Raw genomic sequence first — 18,537 nt, forward strand, 5'->3', positions numbered from 1 at the left:
CGGCAGGAAGTCTAACAGATGCTTCACCGTGTAAAAAGTTTTCAATCAGGACACTGTTACATTTCATTGCTTTAACAATAAATGTCTGAGCCTAATCTTTGAGCTTCGATCAGGAGTGGACTTGACGCTTCCACCCCGGCGCGCATGCAACTTGTACGGCTGCATGCCTCTTCTTGTACAGCACTGGAACTCACCTCAAACGACAAACATGGGACAACTGCTGAGCTTGCAGACATGCAAACTGTAAATGAACACGAGCCCTTATGACATCATGTGCCACCCTCAGCGGGGAAAAAAAAGTACACCCCCCCAATAATAATCTGCCGGCTGAAATGGACAATTGCAGATGCCATAGTCTTTTAACTAGAAATAACTTACAATTATGTTTCTGTTAGATTTATTTTTTTTATATATATATATATATTGCGCTCATTCTTGTGTTGCAGTCAGATTATTTGGTAGACCAAAGCCGACAGCTTCATGTAGCCCAGGCCGATAGTTTCTAGAAATGTCATTTGCTCTGTAAGCCACGGTTCAGATTGTCAAAGCTGTGTGTATATTATGCATTTCAGTCTATGCACCGTGTCAGACGGGTCTGTTGCCATTTGTCTTTTTTTTTATTGTACCTCTTACATTCAGAACTGCAGAAACCCTGAAAGTTACTTGATGATCTATGAACTCAGCTCCAGATTCACTAAGACTAGATTGCAGGGCAATTTCTTGATTTAATTGCACCACTATTACTTTCTATTTGGGGATGCTTTGGACATTTATTTGCAGCCTTTAAAAAGAGTAATGAGCAAGCAATCAACCATCTTTACTGCAAATTTCAGGCACTCGCCCTTTAACTGCAGGACTGATCGATTCATTTCTGCATTCTTACTGATCTGTTCTGAGTTTCTGGGAAGGAAAGTCCTCCTTTATGTGCTAACCTGACCCTGGCAGCGCTGTACCTTCAAGAATAATTGCAGCAGTGACTAAAAATACCAGCCCCAAATGCACTCACTGTTGTCTATGTTATTTTGCAGAATCACTCAGGAATACTTTGTCTAAAGTAATTCAATGCATGAGCACGATTGATTAAATCTAACCTGAAGCATTCGGCTCTCCTCTTCATCTTCGCTCAGTGTGCACACTTGGCATCGCTCTTCCTTCATGCTTTAGTGAATCTGGATCAGTGTTTGTGTTGACACACCTTGAATTGCACAATAAATACAGACACTACAGAGATTTTTGGCTTCATCAGTTTTATACACCTTCTTTGAGTCAAACGCACACTTTTCCTCTGTATTGTTTTTGCTTTCATGGGTTTTTTTTCCTCTTTTAGATTTTAGTCACATTTTCATCCATCCTTTAATTACAGTTGGTCATTCAGTGTGTCTGCACCTTTAAAGCTGCAGCTAACATTTATTTATTGCTTTTTGCTTGCATTTAATGTGAGAAAATGGTAAGAAATATCCAACACTAGTTTCCATTATAGATTATTTCATCCAAAATCTGGAGACAAAAACAAAGAAAAGCGCAGTTGGCAAATTGTTTCAGCTCTTAATCTGGGACACCAGAAACTTATTGAGTCACTGCTATCGTTGACATGCTAATGTTGGTGTTGTCCAGCTCAAAATGTCAGTGGATCTGCTCATGACAAAGCTAATTGCTTCTAGATGGCAAATGATTTAATTGCTTTCCCTACGGGTGATTTGATAGATTTAATGCCATCTAAGGTTGAGACGTGAGGATTACTAATGATGTAATGTGATTTTGGTGAGAATTTGAGCTGGCAGCATTCTCCATGAATCATCCACTTTGCACTGATTTATTGACTTGTCTGAAACTGATTTTCTTCCTTGACTCAAAAGCTGTAATGGAAGACAGATGAAGCCCAATAAATAAGCAATTTACTTCAACAAAAAGCTCAAAAATACAATGGGTTGCATCATAAGTGTACTCAGAACACGTCGTCTTAAGCATTATTCTGCTACATCTCCATGGGTGGATGAATAGATGGCTTTGGGTGTCTTCTGAAATGACAAAGAAACTTTTTTTTTGTATAGAAGTAGTTCAACATTTTGGGAAATCTGTTTTAAAAATGTATTTGCTTCAATGCTTTCTTGCCAACAGACTGTAACTAAAAGATGGACTTTGCCACCTCAGTGTCAACCTTTGGGTTAATGAAGGCTTGAGCCGAGGGGTTTATCTGTTTTTGCCATTTTTATGATTTGAAACTGTGCATGATAAATGAGGGGTGGGTCTGACTAAAAAACCAATGACATTGAACAATCATAGGTTAGCAACTTGTCAATTAAAGTAAAGCAGCCTCTGGTTTGTTAATGAGGTCACCACTTACAAACTGGACCCAAAATTAATATGTGGAACTAGCGATCGAGGCCTCGTGTTTAATCTGTAAACTCACAGATTAAAAGAGCGTAGAGCCATTTCCTTTAGACGTCTATATGGCGCCGTCTCGGATGGCAGCCTGTCTAGCATGCTCTCTACAGTTGAAAATTACTTTGAGCATGTACATGACAAAAGAATTTCCCTCGGGATAAATAAAGTTATTCTTATTCTTATACAGTTGTGAAACCAGAGTTGCTGCCCCCTGTTGGCCACTAAATGAATGACGTGTTAAGGCCCTTTACTGGCTTAATTTTGTTAGTGTTTTGAAATGGTATTGATGAAACACGAAATGCACATTTCCCAAAATGTTCAACTCTTCCTTTAGTAGTGCATGCATTTTAAAATGGGGATGTAACGATTTTGAAATTGTGAGTCCAAACAGAATTTAAAATCATATACCAATATTATTACTCTGTAAGTTTATTTTGATCTTATTTATTTGCCCCTCTCTACAAAAGAAAGGAAAAAGAAGACAAACAAATAAAACCCCACTAAGCTCTTTTTTCTTTTTTTCTTTTTTTTAAAGCAGTGACTCCTAAATGGCCTCTTATTTTCTGATGTTGCTGATACTTGGCTTTTTTTTTACTGCTTAGTCTCTAATTTAAATTAAAAAACGGTATTTTACTCCCATGTTATTTTTAGATTATTTTAACATTTCAAACCTTAATCACTGTTTACTGACATCATGTGGAAGCTGTTCAGTTGTTGTCATGTGAAGCGTTACAGTCCTGTTTAGAGTACTAATGCTAGTTGGTCTTTTTGTTTTTTTTCTTTTAACATAAAATTTGCTCTAAAGGTTTTATATCTGTGTGCTGGCCAAAACTATAGTTGCATCTAAATTTGGCTTCTAAAACTCTTCTGTATTACCCGGTGTGTTATAATAAATGAATGCAGAGCTACATGTACGACCATATTGTGAAAAAACAAACCAGCTTTGATAAGTTTTTATCAGTCACTTCATATCTGCTCTCTTTATTCACATATCCGCTTGTTTCTGAGTGAAACCGTCTGCAGACTTGAAGGTCGTTTGATTTCATGTCATAGTTGTTTTTAATCCATAATAACATCCAAAAGTGTAACGGAAGCACTTCATTTTCATTTATTGCTACATGATTAGAGTTTAAGCATGATGGTGAGCACTCAAAGTCATACTGTTTAGTTTTTTAAACACCATAAAACAGCAAAATGATTATTTTTTTTTAATTCTTGCTATTAGTCGACATGTTTTATGAAAGGATTTAACAGAATTGCTTACCCTGATGTTTGACGCTAGCATGTCAGTATGCACTGTTTGTGCGGTGTCCTCGGGATTCCCATATACTTGTTTGCTATTCACCTAGGGACCATTTTTGACCCGAGGACACTACAAGGGTTACTACAACCACTGGCGTATGCTAAAAACAATTAGCATGGAGCTCATTTCTTTTTGTGGATAAGCTGAGTGGTTGAAAAAAATGTTGCATTCATCTTTATTAAGAAGAAGAAATTTAAAAGAAAGTGAACAAATTTAGAAGAATTTGGATAAAGACATTTTTGGATGAAACTGGGGATTGATAAATAGGAGAGCTGACTGTTGTGGTTCCCTGTGGACCACATGTAAAATTTATTATAGAAACCAAATAAAACAACAGGATTTTATAACTTCTAGTGTGTAACTTTGTCTTATATTTATGCTTGCTTAGTAAATTATGTCAAGGGTTACACTTTTAGTTTTTTTTAGCACCACTTAAGAAAATAAGATGCATAAAGCTACTTTCAGCTTGCCCCCTGGCCACAAGGGGGCGCCACAGCAGGTCGCTTCACGATTTGTGTTTATTCAGTTATATTGGCTTTTGTTGTTGTTGTGTTGTTTTTTTTGTTTTTGTTTTTTTTTCAGGCTCTTCCCAATGCAGTAAATTTAAAATAATACTTGCAAAAAAATGGTGATAATTGAAAATACAGAAAAAATAATTAATTGAACCATTAGTGAATAATAAAGAGCAATTCATTGTCATCAGAGCCATCAATAGATAATGAAACAGCTGCAAACAGTACCAAGAGAATAGCATGTGTGGTGGTGTTGACAACTATTGTCACATTAATAAACACTAAAGCAAAGCTTATATGGTAAATGAATGAGAGCCCAGTTGCATTTGGTGTTCGTAAGGGTGCAGGATGGGTTTTATTTTTATTTATTTTTTTAATAAATAAAAAGTTTGTTGACAGGAAGGTAATCACAGAACAGTAACACGGAGGTCTTCAGCTTTAATCCCTGTGTTTGTATGTTTGGCTCACTCTGCAGCAGCCCTCCACTCCAGACTATTAATAGTCCCGTTAGCCCATTAGCAGCTTAGTCCTGCCGACTCCATTCTGTTGATTAGCAAATACTTCAGGGTTTTGTTTTGTTTTTTGTTTTGTTTTTTTTTTGTCTGTCCCTGGGAACAGACCTCACTGCTGTATGCTGACAGGTTGAAGGCCACAAAGGGGTCTCTGGGTCACATTGTGAACGAGATCAGGCTTAGATTCTGCATGAGTAATCAATGATAGTTTACCAGGTCAGAGCCTAGCGTGAAAGCATAAAAGTGATTGTAAAACAGTTAATACATAGTTACAGTGTCAGACAGTGACAAAAAGAACATACACAATGTCCCGCTTCAATGTGCAGATAGTATACAGTGAAATAAATACAGATTCAGACCGCTTCATACATTTACTTTACTATTCTTAATTTTAGGCCAGTAGTCAGCTTTCCTCTGTTCTTTAACATGACTGCATTAATAAACTTCACGTCTTTAGTATTTAATATTAATAATCACAACACATAACTTGATTTTTCTGATCACATTTTGCCCTCACATTAGTTAAAATGACTTGAGTGGTCCATGATATGATGTTGTTGTAGTTGTAGTAGTAATCAGTCATAGTCTGTTAAGTTTAAGCCCCAAAAAGAAATTCCTCAGTTGTAGTCACGTCCCTGCTTTGATGTCCAAGCTACTGTATAAATGTGATAAAATCTGAGGTTTTCTTGCACATTTGACACAAATATTCAATAAATCTGTCTCCTGAGGCTGAGGGTGCTGAGGGTAAACAGTAGATGGCGTTCTTGAGTCAGTTATCTATTCTCTGACTGATATTTCTGTATTTATAGAGTTTAAATGTCCTGTGAGCCGTTGTTTGTTTGGAGAGAGACGCTTGGCCAGTGATTCTGTTCAGCTTTTTATTAGGGTCTGGTTACTGACAGACTTTGTTTTTTTCTTCTTCTGCCTCTCATGCTTGAAGACTCAGTTGCACACCTCACATTTATATATTTAGTAGAGTGGAAAATGAACATTAAGTTAAGAACCAAACTAACATTTTAACTTTATTAGAATTTATTTTAATATTTGAACCATTTTGGTACATTAAAAAAAAAAAAAAAATGTTGACTTCTTACTGAATTGAATGTCGTCAAGAAATATAAATCAGCCGTGGGGGGAAAAAATGCTTTAATGTGTTGACTTGTACCCAGCTCATTATTTAGCAAAGCTTTGCTTGTTTGTTTTTAGGGGTTTCGATATTAAATATCTTTGATTAAATGATATTTTCACCCAAGTACACACTTTGCTTTGCTCCAAATAAGAAGGAGGCTTGTTGGAAAAATACAGCACAACAAATACTCCGACTTTCTGACTAATCTCCTGGTGAGATTACTCAGAAAGTTGGATGGACAGAGATGTTGCATACTCAGCGTGTTCTGCAGGAACAAACAGACATCTAAGTTGAGTAATGCTTCAAGCTGTTTATGCCAGCATGCTAATCACCTGAAACTTTGCTGTCACAGGTTGCATTATGTCACCAGGATCCCCTCTGAAGTATCAGACTTCATAAAAATAGAATAATTTGAACCCAGATACCGAACCCTGCTGTGATCCTCTGCCACTCCCAGACTTTCAGGAACGCAGTTTAGACAGTAACCCAAGCCAGAACAAACTGAGGAGCTAAAAATACCAACAGAGGGACAGGCTGGCTGCTGTGGGCCTGAGGTGTGTGGGAGGGTCTTTACATGGGCTTCAGACAAGTTGGCTGTGGCATAAAGTGGTGGACAACTGGGGTTAGAAATGGCGCAACAGCTAAGTGGAAAATACTAAAACCAACTAACTTTACAGCCATTTGAGAGTAGAAGGGCAGAGCTTCCTGACGTCTTTGACATCTTCCTCACCACTGGAGGTGATGAGCTTTGCTCTCAGCTTTAAGCACCCGACAGCAGGCAGCTCTGGGCCCGGTGCTGGAAGCGGAGCAACCATGGAGAATCTGGAAAAGCAGCTGATCTGCCCCGTCTGCCTGGAGATGTTCTCCAAACCTGTGGTCATCCTGCCCTGTCAGCACAACCTCTGCCGCAAGTGTGCCAATGACATCTTCCAGGTGAGACTAAAAGAAAACAAGAGAAGACCTTCCGGGTTCTTCAGTATTCAGTGATTACACTGTTAGTTTTAAAGGTTTTAGATGGATTTCCCCTTTATCTACACTCATCCTCAGAGTCTGCAGTGAGCTTAGATTCATGCTACAATGTGATAGAGTGAAAACCCAAACAGACAGTATTTATTTTGTTCTAGTCCACTTCCATGTTAGCAGATAGTATCTGTATATTAAATACGCTTTTGAAATTTAGAAATCACATTTAGTCATTAATCAACACCAACAGCAACCCAAACTCAGAGGCTTTTTCTAATGTAAAAATATTTCTTTCTTTTAGCTGTTTCTTTACATCATATTTTATATGCAAATACATTTTTATTTTGACCTACAAAATGTAATTTAGGGGCACAAACATTGCAGTTAAATGGCCAGATGTCACGACACACCTAACATCTGGCTCATGGAAAGTGGATCTGTGGCTGAGCTGAGGCCTTGACTGACGGTGAGTCAGCACCGTCAGTCAAGGCCAAATGTGGCCTGTGGAAAACTGCAGATGTGGGTCACATTTATTGCCATCTGGCTACTGATTCTTCAGTTTAATATAAGTCAAAGCAGAGTCTTTCTCTCTCTACACTGATACTGGGTTCATATGTGCAACCAAACAGAAATGCACCAGAAAGCAGTTTGTTTCTTTTCCCCTCTTAAATCCAGTCAGCTAATCCTCTGTGGCATTCCCGCGGTTCCTCCAGTGTGACGGCCAGTGGCGGTCGCTTTCGATGTCCGTCGTGCCGCCATGAGGTGGTGCTGGACCGCCATGGAGTCTATGGCCTCCAGAGGAACCTGCTGGTGGAGAACATTATCGACATCTATAGACAGCAGGAGTCCTCCAGGTGAATGACCCAGCGAGGGAGGGTTGAAAGAAGGAGTAGTAACCCAGGCAAATGTTTCTTTTAGTGAACTTTTTAAGTCATCACATGTACATATTTGAGGGTCTTCAGGGGCACACTAGCATTGTAGTGATGCCTCAATACAGCCACAGGATTGCTCTGGTGAAGCTGTGCCTCTTAATTAATAAAGTCTGGTGTGGTGGCGATAAAATACTCAGTTTGAGACAGTTTTTTCTACTCTTGCTTCAGTATGATGTCAATGAGAGGGTACTAATAATGCGCTCATCTCAGGCCCAGACTCAGTGGCTGGAATTACAGAAGCCCCACCCACCTACTAGTCAACCTTCTATTTGCAAGAGCCGGCCAATCAGGAGAGGGTTGTTTTGAAGGGAGAGAATCTGAAACAGCTTGTTCAGTCTTTGAATGCACCTTTCCAATAATATTTGTTAGTTGTATTAAACCAAAATCAAGTAATTGTACCATTGGACACCCAAGACAACCTCTGTTTTTATTTCTTGTTGTTACTATGGGACTCACCTTCCTGTGTCTTCCTCAGAAATATTTATCTCATTAAACCAATCCTGATGCACTACTAACTGCCACGTCCAATCCGGGTAAACTCACAAAAGTTAATCAGGGCAAGTTCATCCAACTAATTTATTTTATATTACATTATAATTATGTAATGAGATTAATACAAATCTAAGTAATCAGAAGAATCATTAAATTAAACATTATACTGATTGTAAATCTTGAAATTCTTCGTTCATCGTTTAAAAACACTAACATGTTCATTGAGTGTGCACTTAGCTGTAGTAATGAGTGACTGCCTGCAGAGAGCAGCATCGTATTTTATTAAAGCAGGTTTGTGGGTTTGCATGTTTGTCAGCAGAGCAGAGGTGATGTATGCATATACTGTATGTTGTGTTCTTGTTCATTGTGGCTGATATAAAGTATATTTAGCAGTAACGGCAAAGCCATGCGTGCTTACATAATCAACATAATCATAATCAAATAAACAACAACATTTTAGCGTTCATTTTTGGGTTATTTGTCTCCTTTATTTCCAGAGACATATTTAAGGACAAAATCAAGCACAAGTCACTCAGTTTTGAAGTACAGACTAAAATATGTAATTAATTAAAATTAAAATGTAATTAATACATTTTGATGCACAGGTTGATGATCACAGGAGAATGATGTGTTGTGTGCACAAGGAAACATGTTGGAAATATGAAGAGTAACGAGAAACGTCTGATGCTTTCGCTGTAGTAACAGATTGTTACAGATTGTTGCAGGTAACACACTTGATTTTTAATAATAGGTAAACAGAAAGATGTTTAATATTTAGATTTTGGCTGAAGAAACCCAAATTCTGAACCAGATCTAAAAGTATCATTTTTAATAAGTGTATCAACCAGAATCAGTTATCAAATATTTCCCCAGCATGACTCATGTGGAACCTGATACAGTAACTGTTCCACCTGAGTATAACCAATACCCGAGCACTGTAGAAATGATAGTATGACAGTTGCTTCCACATGCATGCACTTTGTATAAAAAGTAAAGCGTTTCAAGCAGAAGCCTCTTTAGTACATCTGCTCTCCACACTTACCACAACAGATCATCCTCAGTGTAAATATGCCTCTCAGAATAGAAGCTGAGTGAGTCAGTGATAAAAAAGAAGAGCGACAGTAGGACAGGAGTCCCCTCTTTATCCGTGTGGGTTAAAATAGATGTGATTGTTCACACGGACGTTCACAAATCTTTTATAACTCATCATTTTTTCACATGCGAAAAATATTGTCATAACTTAATCATCGTTTCTGTCAGAGATGCCTGCGTCAGAGTACAAAGGACAGTTTATTTCATTAAATTTAGCTGTTGTTTCTCGGAAGCTACGTGGCACCAGAGTTATCCATGTCCGAGTCAGCTTCTTTTTTTAAATGAAATGTCTGGCAGTGATCAATCTGGGAGGAGAATGATGTCAAATCACACACGCAAAGATAAAGGAGACAGCAATGATAATGACCTTTATATGCATACACTCTTCTTGTATATATTAAAGCTATAATAAAGGAAACCAGCTGAGCTGTAAGTGAGCGGTGACATTCCTGATTTGCAGGTGGCAAAGGGACAGCTGCCACCTCTGGCAAAATCTTTATGCAGTTCTTTCATCATCCACTGACGTCAAAGTACGTCAGTGATAACAGAAGTAAACTAAGCTGCTTCAACAATACAGACAATGATGCCAAGTCTTGTGCATGCTATGCATGGGAATGAGATTAAAAATTAGCCAATTTTCCTTCTAGTCACATTTTAAGGGTATTAAAATGATGGCTAACAGCTTATAAAAAAGAGCTACTTCTGGATTATTTTGTAAGTGAAACACTGGTTTTCATCTGAACTTTCTATGTGATTTAAGGAGTACTGTGCAACTGCCTTTGTAGCTGTAGGCTGCTGCAGGCTACCTGCAGGGGAGGGATGTTAAATTTAAGACATTTCTTACAACCTTATTTAGATTTACTGTAATGGAGTTTAAGACATTTTAATTACAGGCTGCTTTAAGTTAAAGATTGACTTAAAATATACTTTTTTCACTGCTAATATGTTAAGGTAAATATTAAAACTGACTACAAATGGGTGTGATATTGACAGAAACCTGTTATATAAACCTACCAGGCTTTTATGTCCACATCCAAATTTCCCTGGAGCAATCCTTACATTAAACATGATATTTTTTTTGTATCTTGCAGACTTGTTAGCATGAAACCAGAGCAGCAGCAACAGCAGCTCATGTGTGAAGAACATGAAGACGAGAAGATCAACATCTACTGTTTGTCCTGCCAGACGCCGACCTGCTCCATGTGCAAAGTGTTCGGACAGCACAGAGACTGTGACGTGGCTCCGCTCGGCACCGTCTATGTGAGACAGAAGGTGAGGGACGGTTACAGCATACAGTTTCTACTTCACGCCACTTCACGCCTGACTAAACCAAACCACCTTTTCGCTCTCTTACCTCTCCTTTTAACCAGTCTTTATTCTAACTGGCCGACCCTTGCAAACAGAAGGTTTAAACAACAGGTGGGTGATGCTCGTATATTATAAATATCATGAAAAATGACATTATAGGAAAAATACTGTTTAAACGGTCTGAATAGATCCACTTTAAACTCGCTCATAGCACATCACTGACAATTAAGCACTACTGGACATTCCAATCTCTGGTTGCCTAGGTAACCCTTTGATGTGTTTACCACACTGTCACATTTCGCATGGTGTACTTCACTGTTGCTTCAGTTGCTTGCTTAAAAGTTTGGGAAAGTTTAAGTCTGGATCTGTACACTTTGTTTCTGCAGAGAGGAGAGGATGGCACCCAGCTTAAGAAAATAATTAAATGAGCTAATTACAATTTACACATTATCTAAATATGAAGTTAGACATATGAAGATCACAGATAATCCAGTCAGCTTTCAAAATAAAACACTGCTTGCTGATATAAATGCCCCATCTTTGTTTTCCCAGGGTTCATTTGTGATTCTCACCCCTTATTTCCATCTCATACTTTAAATGAGCTCAGTCCAATTCACATTTCCACCCTCACATCAACTTTTTACCTTCATGTAAGATTTTTTTTTAGCTTAGTTGCAGAGAGCCCTGCTCCGAGAGCTTGAGCTTGTTTAAAGGTCAAATCACCACAGAGTTGGTAAAATAGTTTCTACCATGAAAAATACAGGTAGGTGTGTTCTTACGATGACCTTTATCTTCCAGCATTTTTATCTTATTTCTATTTTTACATTTTTCCTCTTCCTCCTCGGCAAGATGCACACTGGCTCCCACTGTGGAAACCAATTCATGACTAAAAAGAGAAACACAGCAACTGTTAGGATGTGAAAATTTAAGACATTTTTTAACCTCAATTTTGATTATTCTGATCAAACTTAAGACCTTACATTATAAATTACTTTTTGTTTATGATGCAGCTAAAACGAGACCAAGAGCTGACTGATCGAATATCCAGAGCACACGAACAGCATACATATAACCACTAAAATCAAGGCTTCAGTACATGTGCATGATCATCTGTCCATCTAAACATCAGTGGCATTGGTCTGTGCACAGATTAAAAGTGCAACTTCTGTTTTTCAACACACAAAGTCACACAAAGACAAAGTGCAGCAGTTTTGTCATGCAGATGGCAGCAGCAGCAGCGTCCCGCATGTTATCGAGCAGTTGGCTTTGTTGACATTTCAGTGCCGGCCTCTCCATCTCTCACTCTGCATCTGATTCACTCATCTGAAATTTAGATGAGGCTCCTGAAAGTTGTTGATTCCCCATCTTTGTGCAATCTGAAAAACAAAAAAGTTTGGTGATCTCATTTGGCCGGCACAGAAGCGAGAGTGTTTGTTACACGAGCAGCTCATCAAATCGCACTCTAACTGTAAAGTGGCTGTAAAAGACTATAAAAATATGCATGATGTCATAAGATACTCTAAACAGATGCATGTTGATGACTCATGTTGTTGTTGTGCTTGCTGGTGGCGGCAGTTACTAATGAAAGTACTCGTCCTGTGGAGCAATCCTGCGATTACTATGAGAGAGGTTTGAGTTAAAGTCAGCATCTGCGAGAATGATAAGACACTTAGCAGTCGACTGTCAGATTTTCTTGTAGGTGGAATTTATTTCTATTTTGTGTCCCAAAGCAAAAGTTGAAACCGTCTTTGCAGTCCAAAGAGAAATAGTTTAAATATAAAAAACAAGGAAAATAGTGAAAAGCTCAAAGTAATCACGGACCTCTGATCAGAATTAAAGGATTGAAACCAACCATATCTGAACAAAAGTGCATTTTTCCAAAACACAAATCACACACAGACTGTTAAATATGAATAACATTTAAAAAAAACAAAACATTGTATTTAAGAAAAATAGCGGTACTGAAGTGTTTTACTTTAACATATAATCATAGAGGCAGGGAAAAAAGGCTGAAAATGTTATTTTACAAAATTGAACTGAGGCTCCGACAGTATTTTATCAGCTTATAATGTCACCGTGAATACAACAGAGTGCCTCTCAGTTAAGAATACCAGAATAACATCTGGCTCATGGCTCGTCATAATTCACAGGTTACTGTAAAGTGTGAAGTACAGAAAGAACATAATGTTTTCTCGTCACTCGCTGTATCGTGAGAATTAAAATTCACTGAGAATGAAAAAATGTGACCTTGACATTAAGCAGAGTTCGGGTGAAGACCTTTGAGGTGATTGCCAATGTTTGGAAGTTTAGTAGCGATAAACGCCTCACCACTGTGTAAGATCTTTGCAGCTTTGGTAGGATGTACTAAAATATAATGTCAAATATTTAGAAAATATGTAGGGAAACATCTAAAAAGTCATTTTAAAGATCTGCTCTGGTATCGCTCCATATCTGAGGAGCCTCAAGAGCAAACATTAGATAAAGCTTAAAAATCCCTCCTGAAACACATGCTGGGGCATTAAAATCTGGGTAGTGGGCTCACTTTTTCTGCATTATGATGAATTTAACACTTATTGATTCATTTTTAGTTGGTGTTAAAAGATGATTGCAGTAGTCTAACTGAAAGGAAATAAAATAATTTATAATTGTTCTAGTGTCTTAAAATTTGAATATGTCTTGAATAGCTCTTCTTGGACTTGGGCTGGATGACATTTATTTGTTTATTCACTGCTAAGAAATAGCAGACATTTTCCTGACAGTTTATTTTGTTGTTGACGGATATGATGTTATCAAAGCTGACAATTTCAAACACATTAGGTTTGTTTTTGTAATATTTCTTCCATGTTAACTTTAAGTTTCCATATTAACTGATGTCGGTGATGCTCTGAATGTTTGCAGACGGAGCTGAGTGACGGCATTGCGATCTTGGTGGCCAGTAATGACAACGTCCAGGCAGTCATCTCTCAGATGGAAGCAATCTGCCGCACCATAGAGGTTAGACATGAACACACGAGGTGCAGAGGATGCAATTTCATGTCTAAATCCAGCCGCTTTAGCTGTACGAGTATATAAGGGTCGCTGAAGAAAACACAATGAAAGGGCTGAGTTAGTGTAAAATACTGAGAATGAAAACTTGAAAGTTTTGGGATTCAACTCATAAATTTGTGATAAGAAAAACTAAAAGAAAAGAAAAAGAAAAAGAAAAAGACTAACACTGTCACACCATCATTCTTTAGGAAAACGGCCAGCGGCAGAGAGAACACCTGAGCGGCCACTTTGAACGTTTGGTGGCCATCTTGGAGGAGCGGAAGCAGAAGCTGGTGGGTCTCATCACCAAAGAACAGGATGAAAAGCTCAAACATGTTCAGTCGCTCATCCGTCAGCACAGCGATCACCTGGAGGTGGGCGTCACGCTGGTGGAGTCAGGCATACAGTCCATGGAGGAGCCACACATGCCTGTGTTTATACAGGTGGGAAAAAACTGAAGTTTCACAAAAAGATTCCTTGTGTTTCCAGACTTGATCAAATATGACTCTACAGTGTTTCTCATAGTACACCTCCTAATTTTGCAAATGTGAGGTGTGTGTCTAAACATTCACATTTAAGGATATATACATATTTGAAACATAAGGTAAACATCCTAAAATCAAATTTCTGCGTCTTTACAAAGAAATATTTCTGTTGTAAATCAAAGTAAGGCATCAGCACGGCTCCTCGTCTTTCCCATTGCTTCTGTATCTTTCCACAGGACGTGGTTATTGTTCCTCTTTTCAGTAGGAGGACTGTAAACCTAACCATGATTCAAACCTCTGGCTCAGATGAAATGAACAGCTCACACAATAAGCCTCATTATGCAATCCATTCTTAACGACTGGTAATGTCACACTTCCTGGTGCAAAATACAAACGAGAGTCCAGAAATTTCTGCCTCCAATTTTTACACTTCTAAGTCTTCCAACCAGAGATTGATTCATTGATTCGTTATTGTATTTTTTTTTTATTGAATATTATTAAGTGGGCCAAAGATTTCTGCTGGAAAAGGGACCAGCAGTGTGGACAGACCTCCGGGGTCCAGGCCCACCCTATAAATCGCTGTACTTCTTCACTTCAATTATAACGTGCATTAAAACATACAGTTTGGTAATGGAAAACTTAAAACACCAATTTCATCGATGAGGTATTGGGTTTGCAAAAGTTGAGTGCTTCTGTAGCGATCGTGGTAACCAACATGAGGGAGGAGGACACTGAGTGGACGGGCTTGTGCTGGTCAGATTTGTGGAAGTGCTGCTTTCAAAGTGTCTCTTTGAAATTAAATAAAAGGTCATTTATCAGCTTGTCAGACTAGTTTTACAGCTTTATGCTTCTTGAAAATTTGCAAAACAAATAGAAATGTGTTGTTCTAGTCGTGTGTGGTGAGTTCACTTGCCTCCATTGCCTTCATTTTTGGATACATTTCTCTATGATTATACTACAAGCATATACTATACATATATGCTTGTAAATATGCATTGCATTTATTTAATTACTTTTTTGAGAATAGCAAAGCGGATTGAGTCAAATGCTTCTCCATGAAAGTTGGTTGCTGGTCCAGTTTGCTCGCTATGCTGGTATCTAGTTTTAATTATTAGTTTTACTTAATTAATTTTTACAATTTACTAAATTTTTACTATAAATTTTTACACTCCAATTTTAATGTACTAAAATCATTACTGCAATTTTTTGTCCCATTTAGAGTCAAACCTGTACTACATTTTTTTAAACCATTATTTTTTAGCTGTTCCATTACCAGCAACCCCACTATCATTACTCTTTGCTGTTTATCACTTTCAGATGTCTGTGTCTAAATACCTGAAGTGTTCGTTAATTACTTTGAGCTTTTCCATCCTAATCTATTTATATTGATGATTCATCCAATATTTATAGCTAAGTCAACATGTTATCTGCTACTTCAGAGATCTATTTCAAACATCTATTTTATTGATTAGCACCAGCAAACCCTTTATTACCTTTAGCCCATCATTAAAGCCTTTAAATTTAGCCAACAGGTAATTACTGTTCATTTGTTTTCCAACCACTCGGCTGCCCTTTTAATGCCTTTTCTTTAAATACGTTTCTAGGATTTGTTCCCATAATTACAGTAAATACAAGAACAAATAATTACCGGAAATGGGGAAAAAAAACTCATATCAAGTCTGCATAATGTGCTAAAGTATGCCTGAAAGATGGTCAGAGTGTTATTTACCATCAAGAAAGACTGAATATAAATGTTTTATTTTTATATTTAAATTCTAATTCCTGTTTTTAGCTGACAGCTTAATTCATTTTTCCACATCAGCCTCCAGGCTTCCTTAAATAACTCGCTGCTTGATGACACCTGGCCCTCTTTTAATTATGTTAAAGCAATCGATGACACAACAGCACCACAGACGGATGTTTAAATCAACAGTTTATTTTGTTATTTATTTATTTAACAGTCTCACCGCACTCTTCACGCGCTCCTCCGCTTTCCCTCTACTCATCGATATTTTCCCAGGCTCAGCTCTCATTAGAGGATAATCCATGCTCACTGATGATCAAGAGCTTTATGTATACAGCCGCAGGGCGAGGAGGGAAAGTGGAGGAGCAAGCCCAGCGGGACGCCTCTCCATCGGGCACTCTGCTTCAACAACACCCCCAAGGACACATGAGTCTCCTCTGGTCCTGAATAGCTTAAAGGCAAACATCATGTCTGACGCTCCCGTGATTAATTCACACTCGTGTAGAGATAATGAGAAGCAGGTCGGCCCCTCAAGTACACCGCATTGATCCACTAATCAATCACACGCTCATACATTTTGATGTATTCCATATGCACATTCAATGTATGGACTTTTAAAACACACTTAATTATGTAGAAAACACACAATAACAAGCTCGGCCTGAGCACGGGGATGCTCAGCAAGAATAAATTAAATTAACTGATTTGTTTTCCTGCTGTTTTAATCACTGTGTATCTGTAGGTGTTCTTAAAAATTACTACTTCAGCTGTAGCTCAAATTAATAAGAACCGGGCTGACGGAGCAGCAGCACGGTGTGATGGTGATAATGAAAATAAACACCATGGAGTCACCGCAGGAGACGAGTTTAACTCATGTTCTACAGGAATCTCAAAATTACTCACGAAGCATCTTTGAACTTGTCATCCTTCGTGACGTGCCCTTGTGTAAGTGGACCAAATTTAACAAGAACAGGTGAAGAACATCAACAATGACCTACAGCTATACATGAGTCACACTTTAGATAAAAAAAAGTGTGACTTTTTTATTTATACTGGCATTGCATGCAAACACTCAGTTCGTCCTCATTCTAAAACATGCTCTGAGGATATTTCAGTTGATGCACTTTTTGCAGACTGGGTCTGATTTTTCCATTTGCTGTAATTAGTTGTTTTGTTTATGGTTATTATGGAAACTGTTCATTTCCAGCTCTGTATTGTTTCCATTTAAAGTTCAAGGTAATCCTTATTTTACCTGTTAAATAAGCATTGCCTTCTGTATGGAAGGAGCCATTTTACCCATAGTGTTCAATGCCGTCTTCTTTTCATGGTCAGAATAAACAGGTACAACTGAAATTTGTCAAGTTTTTCAATTTTGGGTTTTCAACAATAGAAATGAAATGAAAATACTGGTGATGGAACACCATCAAACAGTTTTTCTTATAACCAAAAAAAAAAGAAGAAGCAAAAGTTAATTTTTAACTATTCTTTTAGTGGATTTTATGTTAGTAACTCAAGGATTAAACACATCTTTGCTTATGAAATAATCAGAAATATGTCTGGACGTCTAACAGGTACTGTAAGGGTAACATACCCTTAACTATATGTAGAGCAGCCACTTCTCTCGGTTCAAGCCAACTTTCTTCAGATTGGCTGTCCCTCATAAACAGACGGTTTGAACAGCGGGTGAGTGGGGTAACTGTGCTCTCAGCCAGAGTGGTGACCACATTACGAGTATCCTCTCTCAGTGACATCATACAGAGCCAGGAGTACAAATAAAACTGTCTGAAAGTGAGTTTTTAGAGTAGTCTGAAGCCAACACTTATATACAGTTACCTCGTTATTTGAAACTTTAGCATGTTCAATATGATCATTAATTTTTATAACAGTATACGTACACAATAAACAATATACACTTTAAGCTAGCTCCATATTTGGGTTTTGCAGATGTTAACATTGGATGTGCTTCCTGATGCACTGTGTCACTGCCCGGCCAACCAAAAAGTCACACTCTAGCATTTTTTGGATCAACTTTAGCTTTGATGACAGCACGCAGTCATCAAGGTATTGTTTCGATATATTAAGGCATGGTTACAGCGTTTTTCATTTTCCGTCCACAGTGGTGTTAATTTTTAACCAACATCTTGTACTGATGATTCGTAAAGTCTTCTCCAACACGTGCCAAAGATTCTTAATGGTCCATATGTGAGAATGATGCCTCATGCACCCTGAATCATCCTTTTAAAATCTGAGCCAAATGAACTCTGGAATCATCTTGAAATACATCCATGCCATCAGGGAAGAGATAATCAATCATGGAAAATCCTGGTTCATTCAGTGTATTCATGTAGTCAGTTGACCTCATCTTTAAGAGGTGAGAACTCAGTGGGATGTTCGTACCTCTTAAGTATAGCGTAAGTAGCTCAGGCTGGAGATGCTACTCGTTACATCAGAAATAACCTGATGATGTGGTTTAAAAATCTGATTTTTGCCTCCTCGATGCCTCCTAAATAAGGTGTTTTGAGCAAGTCCTGGAGGAAGACCCTGGGCCAGACTCATAACACACTGGAGAGATTGTCTCAGCTTGCTTGGGAATGCTATGGTTTCTCTCCCAGAAGAGCTGGTGGACATAGCCAGAGAGAGGGAGGTCTGTCCC

At 38.1% G+C, this 18,537-nt stretch overlaps 1 protein-coding gene across 1 annotated transcript in view; it reads left to right on the forward strand.

Annotated features, from left to right (window-relative positions):
- Positions 1 to 114: 114 nt before the first annotated feature.
- The window catches only part of trim54 (tripartite motif containing 54), a 34,496-nt gene continuing 16,073 nt past the window's right edge, over positions 115 to 18,537 (forward strand). Inside the window, exons 1-5 of the mRNA XM_085134285.1 lie at positions 115 to 6,774; positions 7,480 to 7,658; positions 10,412 to 10,592; positions 13,527 to 13,622; positions 13,865 to 14,098. Coding sequence (XP_084990411.1) covers positions 6,583 to 6,774; positions 7,480 to 7,658; positions 10,412 to 10,592; positions 13,527 to 13,622; positions 13,865 to 14,098 — 882 coding nt within the window. The 5' untranslated portion in view covers positions 115 to 6,582. The remainder of the gene's footprint in view (positions 6,775 to 7,479; positions 7,659 to 10,411; positions 10,593 to 13,526; positions 13,623 to 13,864; positions 14,099 to 18,537) is intronic.

This window comes from Neolamprologus multifasciatus, chromosome 15, assembly GCF_963576455.1.
Source record: "Neolamprologus multifasciatus chromosome 15, fNeoMul1.2, whole genome shotgun sequence".
In the NCBI taxonomy this organism is placed as follows: domain Eukaryota; kingdom Metazoa; phylum Chordata; class Actinopteri; order Cichliformes; family Cichlidae; genus Neolamprologus; species Neolamprologus multifasciatus.